At 39.3% G+C, this 16,631-nt stretch overlaps 1 protein-coding gene across 1 annotated transcript; it reads left to right on the forward strand.

The window, feature by feature from the left end:
• On the forward strand, window positions 1-11,160 carry LOC135564720 (cytochrome P450 2K4-like). Its single transcript, XM_065010614.1, has 9 exons — window positions 1-303; window positions 1,650-1,812; window positions 2,941-3,090; window positions 3,289-3,449; window positions 4,575-4,754; window positions 7,702-7,843; window positions 9,126-9,310; window positions 10,324-10,465; window positions 10,578-11,160. Exons 1-9 carry the CDS (start codon window positions 100-102, stop codon window positions 10,763-10,765), a joined length of 1,515 nt encoding a protein of 504 aa, XP_064866686.1. The 5' UTR covers window positions 1-99; the 3' UTR covers window positions 10,766-11,160.
• Window positions 11,161-16,631: the final 5,471 nt, after the last annotated feature.

Raw genomic sequence — 16,631 nt, forward strand, 5'->3', positions numbered from 1 at the left:
GGGGAGGTTATACAAATAGCATTCCTTGGAGATCTGTTGTCTGAGCATTAGTGTGTTGTATTTTTAGCCCAGTATAAGGTGTATGAGCTCAGTTTGAAGATGTCTCTTATGGAAGGTCTTCTACAGACATCAAGCACGGTGACACTGCTGGGTACTTTGCTGTTTCTGCTGGTCCTCTACCTCCGCTCCTCTGGTTCCAGCTCTGAGGAACAGGGGAGGGAGCCTCCAGGACCGAGGCCGCTGCCCCTGCTTGGTAACATGCTCCAGCTGGACCTCAAGAAGCCCTACTGCACTCTCTGCGAGGTAAGATGAAGTCATCCTTTGCTTTCAGAACAAAACATGTTGATGTTGATTTGATCTGTGAGATTTGATCTGTTTTATCCCACTTACTGTATGTCGTTTTTTTGCTATTTCACCATGTTTGAAAAGTTCAGTAAGCAAACTGATGAATGAACTCTGGCACATTGTATATGCTTTTAGCTGGTTAATGTTGTTTAATGTTCTATTCTGTAGTGTATTTCAATAGATATGTCCTGCCCAAGTAACCTGGTCCCAGATGTTTTTTGTTGGGAACCAGGCTATGGACAAAATACTTTGTGACAGTGACCAATGTGTTGCAAGGAAAGCGATGAGGTCACTTCAGAATATTGAAAGTAAAGGGGATACCTGGTCATTTGTACAACTGAACTCATTCAACTGAAATGTGTCTTCCGCATTTCACACAACCCCTCTGAATCAGAGAGGTGCGGGGGGCTGCCATAATCGACATCCACGTCTTCGGCGCCCGAGATGCACCCTAGAAATATCCCTTCAGGGATCTTGTTATAACAGACCTGGGTTCAAATACATAGTGTACTTAAGTATTTGACATTTTGTGTTTGAGTATTTTGTAATACACAGCCAAAAACAACTACATCAAATAAAAACAACAAGTAGTTGTAAATATGCCACTTGTAACATTGACCGGTGCAGTTAATGACATGACCAGACCTCTGACATGGAAACATAAACAATACTACCTGATAACAAAAGAGTGCTATATAAAGGGTAGGTAATCAAGGGAGTAATGAAGTCCAGGTGTGACTGATGAGTCACAGGTGTGCGTAATGATGAGTCACAGGTGTGCGTAATGATGAGTCACAGGTGTGCGTAATGATGAGTCACAGGTGTGCGTAATGATGGTTGCCAGGTGTGCGTAATGATGGTTGCCAGGTGTGCATAATGATGGTTGCCAGGTGTGCATAATGATGGTTGCCAGGTGTGCATAAAAATGGTTGCCAGGTTTGCATAATGATTGTTGCCAGGTGTGCATAATGATGGGTTGCCATGTGTGCATAAAGATGGGTTGCCAGGACCAGTGGTTAGTAGACCGGTGACATTGGGAGTGGGAGCTTGACACATATACTTTCCAAATGTATTTCCAATAAAAAACTTTATCTAAATACTAATTGTTTGTAAGTAATTCAATTACATTGACTGGTATTTGAACGTAGGTCTGACATCAAGTGTAAACCACTGTCTTCACTCTATTTCTTGACTGAAACATGTTAAACAGGCTGTATGTGATGTCCAGTTATGTGCTTAGTCATATAATATAACGAGACATAACTGAGTCTATGGTGTACTTTATGTATACTTTATCTGTCCAGCTCTCCAAGAAATATGGTTCCATCTTCACGGTTCACTTTGGACCCATGAAAGTGGTTGTTCTGGCAGGATACAAGACGGTCAAGCAGGCGCTGGTCAACCAGGCAGAGGATTTTGGGGACAGGGACATCACACCTGTGTTCTATGATTTCAACCAAGGACATGGTAATGATATTTTACTCTTCTGCTGGCCATGACCCATTCTTAAAGGGATAGTTCACCCAAATGACAACCTGTCTTATTGATTTCCTTAATCTGTAACCAGTCTATGAACAAGCTAAAACAGTAATCCATGTGTTTGTTCTCCAATGTATGTGTTGGCCACAAATATGAGCATAGGATGAGTAAACAACATTGTGGGTATGAGTTAACAAATTATGAACTTTTAAAAGTGAGATTTCCACCTAACAGTTACTTTAAATAAACTTTATTGAGATACACAATCAATTTCAGACACTGAGATGAGTTGGAACTTAAATGCATTACAATCTGTTGAAAGTCTTATTCTAACCTGATGGAACAAGTCTGATTGCTGCATTCACCATTCTGTTTTGCTGCATGTATATCAGCCTGCCCTTTATCCAATAGATTGGCATTTGGAATAAGCCAGAAAACGTCTGGTCCAATCAGTGCCCTCGCAGAAACAGTGGTTGGGTTTAACAAACAATGTTGCCAAATACTGTGTTTGAATTAGGCTGTCCTCTGATTGGTTGAAAGTGATCCAATAGCTGACAAGTTCATTTTTAATAATACCACTAATTTCTGACATTTGAGACTAGAATGGTGAATGTAGAGATCAGACTAGAATGCTGACTGCAGAGATCAGACTAGAATGCTGACTGCAGAGATCAGACTAGAATGGTGAATGCAGAGATCAGACTAGAATGGTGAATGCAGAGATCAGACTAGAATGGTGAATGCAGAGATCAGGCTAGAATGGTGAATGCAGAGATCAGGCTAGAATGGTGAATGCAGAGATCAGGCTAGAATGGTGAATGCAGAGATCAGGCTGTCATCCTCTGCAAATAATATAAATGTCTAAAATAGTTACAGATGATCATGACCAGAAAGGATGCAGAGATACTTTGGCAGATTATGTGTATATATATATATATATATATATATATATATATATATATATATATATATATATATATATATATATATATATATATATATGTGTATGTATGTGTGTGTGTGTACATGATCATTATTAAATGGCATATTATAGTAAATATAATTTATTAATATTACACTTTGAATTGTCATGGAAACAAACTACGTTCTCTACAGGGATTCTGTTTACCAATGGAGACTCATGGAAAGAGATGAGGCGCTTTGCCCTGACAAACCTTAGAGACTTTGGGATGGGCAAGAAAGGGAGTGAGGAGAAAATCTTAGAGGAAATCCCCTACCTGATTGAAGTGTTGGAAAAACATGAGGGTAAGAGAATCAGTATCTCTACACTAGTAGTAGAAGTAGTATGATGTATTTATAGGGGATGCCTAGGCTTAATTGCCTGGTTAAAAATCAGGCTATTTTAAACCATATTATTAGTAAATAGCTAATTGGCTTGCTAAGTGATCGTGTGGGTTCTGGAAAGCTTATTTTGTAATTAATTAGATGTTTTGTCTATTACAGGTAAGGCATTTGACACAGCACAGCCTGTGCTTTATGCCGTCTCCAACATAATCTCGGCAATTGTCTATGGCAGCAGGTTTGAATACACTGACCCCCTATTCACAGGCATGGTGAACAGGACCAATGAGAATGTTCACCTTATAGGTTCTGCATCATTGCAGGTAGTCTGCTTATTCAGACCATTATGTTTTTACTGTATTTTCTGAGTAAATAATGTCTGTCTCAGTGCAATCAATAAAACAAGGAAACAGAACACCTGTTATGAATTCTTGCAAATTAAAATGTTTTATTATATAAATTATATACAATATTCATGATGTATACGTATAACATATCAAATAAAATCCTCATAGCCCAGTCCAAGCTCTTTGTCCTGGCACACCAATGGTGGAACCAGCTTCCCCCTGAAGCTAGGACAGCAGAGTCCCTGCCCATCTTCCGAAAGCACCTGAAACTCCATCTCCTCAAAAAGTATCTTAAATAAACCCCTCGCCCCCACCCCCCCCCAAAAAGTTCCTGAACAACAGGTTTCTAGCTCTGACTTTGCTGACTTTTTCCTCAAAACTACTTTGAGAAAAGTGCACTTACTATGCCTGTGACATGTGATTGTCCCACCAAGCTATCTTAAGATGAATGCACTAACTGTGAATCGCTCTGGATAAGAGCGTCTGCTAAATTGCAAAAATATTTTGTACAATTAATTATATCATTTTAATTATTATATATAATATGGTTAAATAATCACTAGTGATGGGCACCGATATACAAAATTATATCACTATCAGTACTATTTTTGTGATTCCATATCGTATCGGTTTGCATAAAATATATTGCACCTGTGTATGTTCACTTATCTGTTCACTTCCATGGCTCTTTGAAGTTCAGACAACTGTTAGCAGATTGTCCTTTGGGCCAGGCGTGAATATTCTGTTATTATAATATTGTATTCATACTGGTTAGTTAGGGAGGCCTATATTATAGGACCATCAACAGGCAATTAATTAAATATGCTACATTTAGAGCCTGTGAGGTCTGTTTGAGGGTTTTGTGTATGCAGGAAAAGTAACGTGTTCTTTTTACAGAATAGTACAAATAATAAACTGACATTACAATATGCCTTGCTCATATCGATATCAAATAATATTGAATATCACTATTGGTGCTCACAACTAATAATTACAGATTTATGTGCATCACATTTGTATTTAATGATCTAATCATAGTTGTGGTGTGTTATAATTAATATAATATTGTTTTATGTGTATTCTACCTGAATCTCTGTGTAGATGTACAACATGTTTCCCTGGTTGGGTCCGTGGATAAACAATCTGACACATCTGAAAAAGAATGTTGCTGATATGAAGATGGAGGTGACAGAGCTGGTGAGGGGCCTGAAGGAGACTCTGAACCCTCATATGTGTAGAGGCTTTGTGGACTCGTTCCTCGTCCGAAAGCAGACCCTGGAGGTATGAAGACTTCATGCAGAATCTGCATCTCACTCATTCATAACAAAGTGTTGCATTAATATTGCTCAGTATGACTATACAGAATAGAATTAATCAATAAGGTCAGAGGGGGTGTGGTATCTGGTCAATTTACCACAGCTAAGGCACTGCATGACGCGAAGTGTAGTGCCTGTATACAGTCCTTGTTTATTGGCCATATTCCACAAAACACAGAGGTGCTTTGCTGGTTTTATAAACTTGATACCAACATAATTAGAACAGTAAATAAGTAATTTTGCACCACACTAGTGGTATATTGTCTAAGTTACCAAGACATTCGGATAATCAGTATCCAGGAACAAAACTGCCGGGTTTATAGTACCTATTACACCACCTTGTGGTTCACTTTGCTGCTGAAAAACACAACTAACTTCAGTTGTCCAACACTAACATCCCACTGGGAACAGACGTCAATTCAACATCTATATAATTGAATTAAAATTATGTGGAAAATGTTGATTCAACCAGTTTGACTGAATGCCAGCTGAGGGAGGATCTAACTAGTTCTCTGTATCAGTAGAATCACATGTAAACTCAGACTCAAACACTAAAACAGTTCCTCAAGCTGATTTAAAATAATGTGTTGATTATCTGTTTTGTTTGCTTTTTGTTATTTTCCATATTATTTCTATCTCTGATAAGCTACACAGGAAATGGCAAAAAATAGCACATATTATATTAACCATATCATTTTAATGGTACATTTGGATAGAAAACACTCTAAAGTTTCTAAAACTGTTAAAATTATATCTGTGTATAACAGAACTGATGTGGCAGGCGACACCCCGAGGACAAACCATCCCAAAAAAAGCAGTGCCTAGGGCTTCCACTAGATGTCAACAGTCTTTAGAAAGAGTTTCATGCTGGGTTTTTGGAAAAAAAGATGGCTCCCATTTCGCTATAGTGTTTCCAAGCGTGTGGAAGAGAGCGCGTTCTTTGGTATTTTTCTCCGGTAAAGACAATAACGATTCTCCGTCTTAAATGTTATTGTTTATTTACGTATCAGGGTACCTAAGGTTTGATTATAAACGTTGTTTGACTTGTTTGGAAAAGTTTATTAGTAATGTTTGGGATTCATTTTGTATGCATTTTGATGGAGGGAAACTGGGTGGATTATTGACTGAAGCGTGCCAGCTAAACTGAGTTTTTATTGATATAAAGGACATTATCGAACAAAAGGACCATTTGTGATGTAACTACCATCCCACCTGCCCATAAGACGTTTTAATATATGTAGCCTTAGAAATAAGGTTAATACAATTAATAACTTGCTAACATCAGATATATATTCATATATTAGCCATTTATGAGACTCACGTCGATAATTCATTTGGTACATCATTAGCAATACAATGATATAACATCTACAGAAGACACAGGAATGCATATGGGGGAGTTGTTGCTGTACATATTCAGAGCCATATCCCTGTAATGCTTAGAGAGGATCTTGTGTTATTGCAGGTTCGCCTGCCTCCTCTAAAGCCTATTTTAGTGTAGCTCCTATAGGCCACCATTTTCTAACTGTCAGTATCCAGATAATGTGTGTGAAATTCTTGATGAGGGCTCCTGAGTGGCGCAGAGGTCTAAGGCACTGCATCTCAGTGCTAGAGGCATCACTACCGACCCTGGTTCGATTCCAGGCTGTTTCACAACTGGCCTTGATTGGAGTCCCATAGGGCGACGTACAATTGGGCCAGCGTTGTTAGGGTTTGGCCGGGGTTAATAATAATCAAAGATGGGACTAAAATAGTGTATGAGATCATACAAACGATTTTCAATTCAAATGAAATTGTATTTGTCACATGCCGAATACAACCGGTGTAGACCTTAGAGTGAAATGCGTACTTACAAGCCCTTAATCAATAATGCAGTTTTAAGAAGAAGAAAAAGGAAAAAAACATTTTGCTGTGACTCTTATGTGGATGATGTTAAAAAATATTTGTTGGTCTGATATGATTAATAAGGAGCATCCAGACGCTGCACTTGATGCATTTATGAATTGCTTCTTCTAGTTATTGATAAGCAGCCTTTAATATTAGTGACCATAACGTGTTGAATAATCCTATGTGTTATGGCTTTTCAACCTCAGCTCTGAATCCACAATATGGCAATCTATCTAATAGAACCCAAGGGGGGTTTCTTTAATGGAAGCTTCTCTAATGTTAAACATGTAAAGTGTGGTGTACTGCATGGCAGCTCTCTTGGCCCTCTACTCTTTTCTATTTTTACCAATGACCTGCCACTGGCATTAAACAGAGCCTGTGCCCATGTATGCTGATGATTCAACCCGTCAGCAATCACAGCTAGTGAAATCACTGCAACACTAAACAAAGAGTTGCAGTCAGTTTGAGAATGGGTGGCCAGTAATAAACTGGTCCTGAACATATCCAAAATTAAGCATTGTATTGATAAAAATAATTCCCTAAATTCTGGACCTCAGCTGAATCTAGGTAATCAATGGTGTGGCTGAGGATATTAAATTGCTTGGTGTTACTTTAGATTGTAAACTCTCATGGTCAGAACATATTGATTCAATGATTGTAAAGATTTGAAGAGGACTGTCCGTGAAAAATAGATGCTCTGCTTTTTTTCAATCAAATGTATTTATAAAGCCCTTCTTACATCAGCTGATGTCAAAGCGCTGTAAAGAAACCCAGCCTAAAACAGCAAGCAATGCAGGTGTAGAAGCACCACTCTCCACAAAGCAAGCTCTAGTTTGATCTTATCTTAATTATTGTCCAGTCAAAATAAGGGCCAACTTAAGCTGCCCAGAACAGCATGACACATTTATCTCTTCATTGTAATCAGAGGGCTAATATCAATACTATGCATGCCAGTTTCTCTTGGCTAAGAGTTGACGAAACGGACTGTACATAACTCATGTCATCTGAGGGTTTGTTTCTGTTAGGAATCTGGCAATATGGATTCTTTCTACCATGACGACAACCTGGTATTTAGTGTTGGTAACCTGTTTGGTGCTGGTACCGACACCACCGGGACAACCCTGCGCTGGGGTCTGCTGCTAATGGCCAAGTACCCCCATATACAGGGTAAGGATTGATATAAATACAAACACATGAACGCACACACACACACCACAGGAGGCTGCTGTGGAGTGGTATCAAAAATATGGAAACCATGTGTTGGATTCCGTTCCAGCCATTATTATGAGCCCGTCCTCCCCAATTAATGTGCCACCTGTGACACACAGACATTAAACAGTAAAGCACTCATGGTGTTACAAGTTATAAACACTGGCAAAGAGCCAGATTGAAGAATATATTATGAAACTAGACAAGGATGGCTTGGTTAATGAAGGTTAAACGTTAACTGAGGAACATCTTCCTCAGAACAGTCTCAAATTGTTGGTGCATGGACTCTAGAAGGTTTCGAAAGGTATTCCAGAGATGCTGGCCCATGTTGAATCCAATGCTTTTGACAGTTGTCAAGTTGGCTGGATGTCCTTTGGGCGGTGGACTATTCTTGATACACACTGGAAACTGTTGAGTGTGAAAAACCCAGCTGCGTTGCAGTTCTTGACACATACCGATGCGCTTGGCAGCTTCACCATACCCCGTTCAAAGGCACTTAAATATTTTATCTTGCCCATTCAACCTCTGAATGGCACACATACACAATCCATGTCTCAAGACCCACTGGTTGACACTTATTTATAAAACCCTCTTAAGCCTCACTCCCCCTATCTGAGATAACTACTGCAGCCGTCATCCTCCACATACAACACCCATTCTGCCAGTCACATTCTGTTAAAGGTCCCCAAAGCGCATACATTCCTGGGTCGATCATCTTTTCATCTCTTCATTCAAAGACTCAATCATGGACAGTCTTACTGACAGTGGCTGCTCTGCGTGATGTGTTGTTGTCTCTACCTTGCCCTTTGTGCTATTGTCTGCCCAATAATGTTAGTACCATGTTATGTGCTGCTACCATGCTGTGTTGTCTTAGGTCTCTCTTTATGTAGTGTTGTGTTCTCTCGTCGTGGTGTGTGTTGTCCTATTTATATTTAACTTATTTTTAATCCCAGTCCCTGTCCCTTCAGGAGGCATTTTGGTAGGCCGTCATTGTATATAAGAATTTGTTCTTAAATGGTTAAATAAAGTCTAAATTGTATTCAGGCTTAAAACTCCATTGTTAACCTGTCTCCTCCCCTTCATTTACACTGATTGAAGTGGATTTAACAAGAGACAGTAAGAGATCATAGCTTTCACCTGGTCAGTCTGTCATGGAAAGAAGAGCAGGTGTTTTTAATGTTTGTATACTCAGTGTACATTTCACTGTATTAACTCCAACCCTCCCTCCTTTCTGTCTCAGATCAGGTCCAGGAGGAGATCAGCAGGGTCATAGGAAGTCGTCAAACCTTGGTAGAGGACAAGAAGAACCTGCCCTACACTGATGCAGTGATCCATGAGACCCAGAGACTGGCCAGCATTGCACCCATGGCCGTCCCTCACACCACCAGCCGAGATGTCACCTTCCAGGGATATTTCATCAAAAAGGTCAGATACCTGGATATCCAAATCTCTGTGTTTATTTTGTGACCAACTTCAAATTGTCTTTTTTTTCTGAAGGGAAGTTACAGATTCAAAAACAATAAAAGAAATGCATATAAATAGAAGCCCAATCCATTCCTCCCTTTAGTCCCTATCCAACCCCGCATCCTCCTTCCCCACCTGGAAACCATGCCTCCCACCCACCTGTATAAATGTATGGTTGTGATTACAGGATGCCAAGGTCATATTTTTAAATTGTAACATGTGAGCTGGGAGTCGTGAAGCAAGTTCAGGGAGTTAATCAATAAACTAAACATAATACAAAACAAGAACAAACAATACACAGACATGAAACAGAAACAACGCCTGGGAAGGAACCAAAGGGAGTAATATATGGAAGGTAATCAGGCAGGTGATGGCATCCAGGTGAGTCTGAGGTGCTGGTGCGTGTAATGATGGTGACAGGTGTGTGTATATAATAATGAGCAGCCTGGTGACCTAGTGCGCCGGAGAGGGAGTATACGTGACATCTATATTCTGTTCCAGTTAAATGATTGTTCAGATTGAATTAGATCTGTGGACCATACTGTTTAAATGGCTAGCTCAGAATATGAGCTTTCCAAAAGTTGTTTATATATTATAGAGATCAGTTCATTTGGGAGCCCAGATAGTGTATTTATAAATCTATCACTGGAAGGTTTGGTAGTTGGGTTTCCCAAGGGACTCTGTAGACCAGCATAGCTGACTTTAGTAGTAAATATAGAAAAAAGGAGTTGTATGTATCTTTCAAATCTTGGAATGTTCTCAAACCATTACTGTCCATGATATCAGTAAGGATTCCATATTTGGGGGATGCAAAAAGACTGCATCCAGAGCACAACACATGATTGTGAAATATTGGAGTATGGGCATGCCATAAGTGTATATTTCTGCCTGAAGTTGCAATCCATTCCTATTAAACAACGTTTCATCACTTTTACTCTGAAAATAAGGGGTCCTATGCTTCACCCTTACTGCAGGGGACGTCTGTGATTCCTCTACTGACGTCGGTCCTACAGGACGATAGTGAATGGGAGAGCCCCAACACCTTTAACCCCTCACACTTTCTGGATGAGCAGGGAGGATTTGTCAAGAGGGACGCCTTCATGGCCTTTTCTGCAGGTAGATTAACTTCATTATATAACAAATAGTTTAATTGCAAGAAGTAGATCAATTCAGGTTGCCTTTTGGACAGACTTCATGCTATTTTCTGTATCTTTGGCCTCTCTCGCAGGTCGTAGGGTGTGTCTGGGGGAGGGTCTGGCCAGGATTGAGCTCTTCCTCTTCTTCACTTCCCTCCTGCAGCGCTTTCGTTTCTCTCCTCCTCCTGGAGTAACAGAGGATGATCTGGACCTCACACCATTACCGGGGTTCACCCTCCACCCTTCACCTCACCAGCTGTGTGCTGTGAGCCGGGTCTGAGATTTGAACATTAAAATATTGGTGGGGCAAAAACTCAATCAAAAAAGCTAAAATGCATCAAAATCACTGCACATTAAATGTACAATTATAAAAAATTATCCCAGAAATGAGCTTGCGCGACACACAAACATTATTATATTTCGTTTATGATCGGTTCATAGGCTACTTCCAATATCTTTTACATTTAATTACACTGAAGACTATGGTTGGGGAACATATTTTTATAGAGTGAAGTCTATTTTACTTCATTTTCATCATCGGTCTGCAGTATTGCTGCATTGCTAAGTATTGCTAAGAGTATTGGGACGCAGTCCAACACGTTCTGAGGGTAGTTGCATCCGCCTGTCTGTTAATAAGATATTCCTGTTAATAATAAAGCAACAAAAAAGCTTCTCCTTCGTTTCAATCTTTGCATCGTAAATTCCATGGGTTATTAAAACAGGGTCTTATCCTGTTCTAACAGTGCCTAATAAAACAGGGTCTTATCCTGTTCTAACAGTGCCTAATAAAACAGGGTCTTATCCTGTTCTAACAGTGCCTAATAAAACAGGGTGTTATCCTGTTCTAACAGTGCCTATTAAAACAGGGTGTTATCCTGTTCTAACAGTGCCTAATAAAACAGGGTGTTATCCTGTTCTAACAGTGCCTAATAAAACAGGGTCTTATCCTGTTCTAACAGTGCCTAATAAAACAGGGTGTTATCCTGTTCTAACAGTGCCTATTAAAACAGGGTGTTATCCTGTTCTAACAGTGCCTAATAAAACAGGGTGTTATCCTGTTCTAACAGTGCCTAATAAAACAGGGTGTTATCCTGTTCTAACAGTGCCTATTAAAACAGGGTGTTATCCTGTTCTAACAGTGCCTATTAAAACAGGGTGTTATCCTGTTCTAAACAGCGTCTAATAAATGACTTATGTAAATGTTCTAACAGTGCCTAATAAAACAGGGTGTTATCCTGTTCTAACAGTGCCTAATAAAACAGGGTGTTATCCTGTTCTAACAGTGCCTAATAAAACAGGGTGTTATCCTGTTCTAACAGTGCCTAATAAAACAGGGTGTTATCCTGTTCTAACAGTGCCTAATAAAACAGGGTGTTATCCTGTTCTAACAGTGCCTAATAATAAAACAGGGTGTTATCCTGTTCTAACAGTGCCTAATAAAACAGGGTGTTATCCTGTTCTAACAGTGCCTAATAAAACAGGGTGTTATCCTGTTCTAACAGTGCCTAATAAAACAGGGTGTTATCCTGTTCTAACAGTGCCTAATAAAACAGGGTGTTATCCTGTTCTAACAGTGCCTAATAAAACAGGGTGTTATCCTGTTCTAACAGTGCCTAATAAAACAGGGTGTTATCCTGTTCTAACAGTGCCTAATAAAACAGGGTGTTATCCTGTTCTAACAGTGCCTAATAAAACAGGGTGTTATCCTGTTCTAACAGTGCCTAATAAAACAGGGTGTTATCCTGTTCTAACAGTGCCTAATAAAACAGGGTGTTATCCTGTTCTAACAGTGCCTAATAAAACAGGGTGTTATCCTGTTCTAACAGTGCCTAATAAAACAGGGTGTTATCATGTTCTAACAGTGCCTAATAAAACAGGGTGTTATCATGTTCTAACAGTGCCTAATAAAACAGGGTGTTATCCTGTTCTAACAGTGCCTAATAAAACAGGGTGTTATCCTGTTCTAACAGTGCCTAATAAAACAGGGTGTTATCCTGTTCTAACAGTGCCTAATAAAACAGGGTGTTATCCTGTTCTAAAGTGCCTAATAAAACAGGGTGTTATCCTGTTCTAACAGTGCCTAATAAAACAGGGTGTTATCCTGTTCTAACAGTGCCTAATAAAACAGGGTGTTATCCTGTTCTAACAGTGCCTAATAAAACAGGGTGTTATCCTGTTCTAACAGTGCCTAATAAAACAGGGTGTTATCCTGTTCTACAGTGCCTAATAAAACAGGGTGTTATCATGTTCTAACAGTGCCTAATAAAACAGGGTGTTATCCTGTTCTAACAGTGCCTAATAAAACAGGGTCTTATCCTGTTCGAACAGTGCCTAATAAAACAGGGTCTTATCCTGTTCTAACAGTGCCTAATAAAACAGGGTCTTATCCTGTTCTAACAGTGCCTAATAAAACAGGGCGTTATCCTGTTCTAACAGTGCCTATTAAAACAGGGTGTTATCCTGTTCTAACAGTGCCTAATAAACAGTGCCTAATAAAACAGGGTGTTATCCTGTTCTAACAGTGCCTAATAAAACAGGGTGTTATCCTGTTCTAACAGTGCCTAATAAAACAGGGTGTTATCCTGTTCTAACAGTGCCTAATAAAACAGGGTCTTATCCTGTTCTAACAGTGCCTAATAAAACAGGTGTTATCCTGTTCTAACAGTGCCTAATAAAACAGGGTGTTATCCTGTTCTAACAGTGCCTAATAAAACAGGGTGTTATCCTGTTCTAACAGTGCCTAATAAAACAGGGTCTTATCCTGTTCTAACAGTGCCTAATAAAACAGGGTCTTATCCTGTTCGAACAGTGCCTAATAAAACAGGGTGTTATCCTGTTCTAACAGTGCCTAATAAAACAGGGTGTTATCCTGTTCTAACAGTGCCTAATAAAACAGGGTGTTATCCTGTTCTAACAGTGCCTAATAAAACAGGGTGTTATCCTGTTCTAACAGTGCCTAATAAAACAGGGTGTTATCCTGTTCTAACAGTGCCTAATAAAACAGGGTGTTATCCTGTTCTAACAGTGCCTAATAAAACAGGGTGTTATCCTGTTCTAACAGTGCCTAATAAAACAGGGTGTTATCCTGTTCTAACAGTGCCTAATAAAACAGGGTGTTATCCTGTTCTAACAGTGCCTAATAAAACAGGGTGTTATCCTGTTCTAACAGTGCCTAATAAAACAGGGTGTTATCCTGTTCTAACAGTGCCTAATAAAACAGGGTCTTATCCTGTTCTAACAGTGCCTAATAAAACAGGGTGTTATCCTGTTCTAACAGTGCCTAATAAAACAGGGTGTTATCCTGTTCTAACAGTGCCTAATAAAACAGGGTGTTATCCTGTTCTAACAGTGCCTAATAAAACAGGGTGTTATCCTGTTCTAACAGTGCCTAATAAAACAGGGTGTTATCCTGTTCTAACAGTGCCTAATAAAACAGGGTGTTATCCTGTTCTAACAGTGCCTAATAAAACAGGGTCTTAAACAGTGCCTAATAAAACAGGGTGTTATCCTGTTCTAACAGTGCCTAATAAAACAGGGTGTTATCCTGTTCTAACAGTGCCTAATAAAACAGGGTGTTATCCTGTTCTAACAGTGCCTAATAAAACAGGGTCTTATCCTGTTCTAACAGTGCCTAATAAAACAGGGTGTTATCCTGTTCTAACAGTGCCTAATAAAACAGGGTGTTATCCTGTTCTAACAGTGCCTAATAAAACAGGGTGTTATCCTGTTCTAACAGTGCCTAATAAAACAGGGTGTTATCCTGTTCTAACAGTGCCTAATAAAACAGGGTGTTATCCTGTTCTAACAGTGCCTAATAAAACAGGGTGTTATCCTGTTCTAACAGTGCCTAATAAAACAGGGTCTTATCCTGTTCTAACAGTGCCTAATAAAACAGGGTCTTATCCTGTTCTAACAGTGCCTAATAAAACAGGGTCTTATCCTGTTCTAACAGTGCCCAGGGTCTTATCCTGTTCTAACAGTGCCTAATAAAACAGGGTGTTATCCTGTTCTAACAGTGCCTAATAAAACAGGGTGTTATCCTGTTCTAACAGTGCCTATTAAAACAGGGTGTTATCCTGTTCTAAAGAGCGTCTGCTAAAAAAAATGTTAAATGTTCTAACAGTGCCTAATAAAACAGGGTGTTATCCTGTTCTAACAGTGCCTAATAAAACAGGGTCTTATCCTGTTCTAACAGTGCCTAATAAAACAGGGTCTTATCCTGTTCTAACAGTGCCTAATAAAACAGGGTGTTATCCTGTTCTAACAGTGCCTAATAAAACAGGGTGTTATCCTGTTCTAACAGTGCCTAATAAAACAGGGTCTTATCCTGTTCTAACAGTGCCTAATAAAACAGGGTGTTATCCTGTTCTAACAGTGCCTAATAAAACAGGGTGTTATCCTGTTCTAACAGTGCCTAATAAAACAGGGTGTTATCCTGTTCTAACAGTGCCTAATAAAACAGGGTGTTATCCTGTTCTAACAGTGCCTAATAAAACAGGGTCTTATCCTGTTCTAACAGTGCCTAATAAAACAGGGTCTTATCCTGTTCTAACAGTGCCTAATAAAACAGGGTCTTATCCTGTTCTAACAGTGCCTATTAAAACAGGGTGTTATCCTGTTCTAACAGTGCCTAATAAAACAGGGTGTTATCCTGTTCTAACAGTGCCTAATAAAACAGGGTGTTATCCTGTTCTAACAGTGCCTAATAAAACAGGGTGTTATCCTGTTCTAACAGTGCCTAATAAAACAGGGTCTTATCCTGTTCTAACAGTGCCTAATAAAACAGGGTCTTATCCTGTTCTAACAGTGCCTAATAAAACAGGGTGTTATCCTGTTCTAACAGTGCCTAATAAAACAGGGTCTTATCCTGTTCTAACAGTGCCTAATAAAACAGGGTGTTATCCTGTTCTAACAGTGCCTAATAAAACAGGGTGTTATCCTGTTCTAACAGTGCCTAATAAAACAGGGTGTTATCCTGTTCTAACAGTGCCTAATAAAACAGGGTGTTATCCTGTTCTAACAGTGCCTAATAAAACAGGGTGTTATCCTGTTCTAACAGTGCCTAATAAAACAGGGTGTTATCCTGTTCTAACAGTGCCTAATAAAACAGGGTGTTATCCTGTTCTAACAGTGCCTAATAAAACAGGGTGTTATCCTGTTCTAACAGTGCCTAATAAAACAGGGTGTTATCCTGTTCTAACAGTGCCTATTAAAACAGGGTGTTATCCTGTTCTAAAACAGTGCTAAATGACTTAAATGTTATGTTCTAACAGTGCCTAATAAAACAGGGTGTTATCCTGTTCTAACAGTGCCTAATAAAACAGGGTGTTATCCTGTTCTAACAGTGCCTAATAAAACAGGGTGTTATCCTGTTCTAACAGTGCCTAATAAAACAGGGTCTTATCCTGTTCTAACAGTGCCTAATAAAACAGGGTGTTATCCTGTTCTAACAGTGCCTAATAAAACAGGGTCTTATCCTGTTCTAACAGTGCCTAATAAAACAGGGTGTTATCCTGTTCTAACAGTGCCTAATAAAACAGGGTGTTATCCTGTTCTAACAGTGCCTAATAAAACAGGGTGTTATCCTGTTCTAACAGTGCCTAATAAAACAGGGTGTTATCCTGTTCTAACAGTGCCTAATAAAACAGGGTGTTATCCTGTTCTAACAGTGCCTAATAAAACAGGGTGTTATCCTGTTCTAACAGTGCCTAATAAAACAGGGTGTTATCCTGTTCTAACAGTGCCTAATAAAACAGGGTGTTATCCTGTTCTAACAGTGCCTAATAAAACAGGGTGTTATCCTGTTCTAACAGTGCCTAATAAAACAGGGTGTTATCCTGTTCTAACAGTGCCTAATAAAACAGGGTGTTATCCTGTTCTAACAGTGCCTAATAAAACAGGGTCTTATCCTGTTCTAACAGTGCCTAATAAAACAGGGTGTTATCCTGTTCTAACAGTGCCTAATAAAACAGGGTGTTATCCTGTTCTAACAGTGCCTAATAAAACAGGGTGTTATCCTGTTCTAACAGTGCCTAATAAAACAGGGTGTTATCCTGTTCTAACAGTGCCTAATAAAACAGGGTGTTATCCTGTTCTAACAGTGCCTAATAAAACAGGGTCTTATCCTGTTCTAACAGTGCCTAATA

This window comes from Oncorhynchus nerka, linkage group LG26, assembly GCF_034236695.1.
Source record: "Oncorhynchus nerka isolate Pitt River linkage group LG26, Oner_Uvic_2.0, whole genome shotgun sequence".
Lineage (NCBI taxonomy): Eukaryota > Metazoa > Chordata > Actinopteri > Salmoniformes > Salmonidae > Oncorhynchus > Oncorhynchus nerka.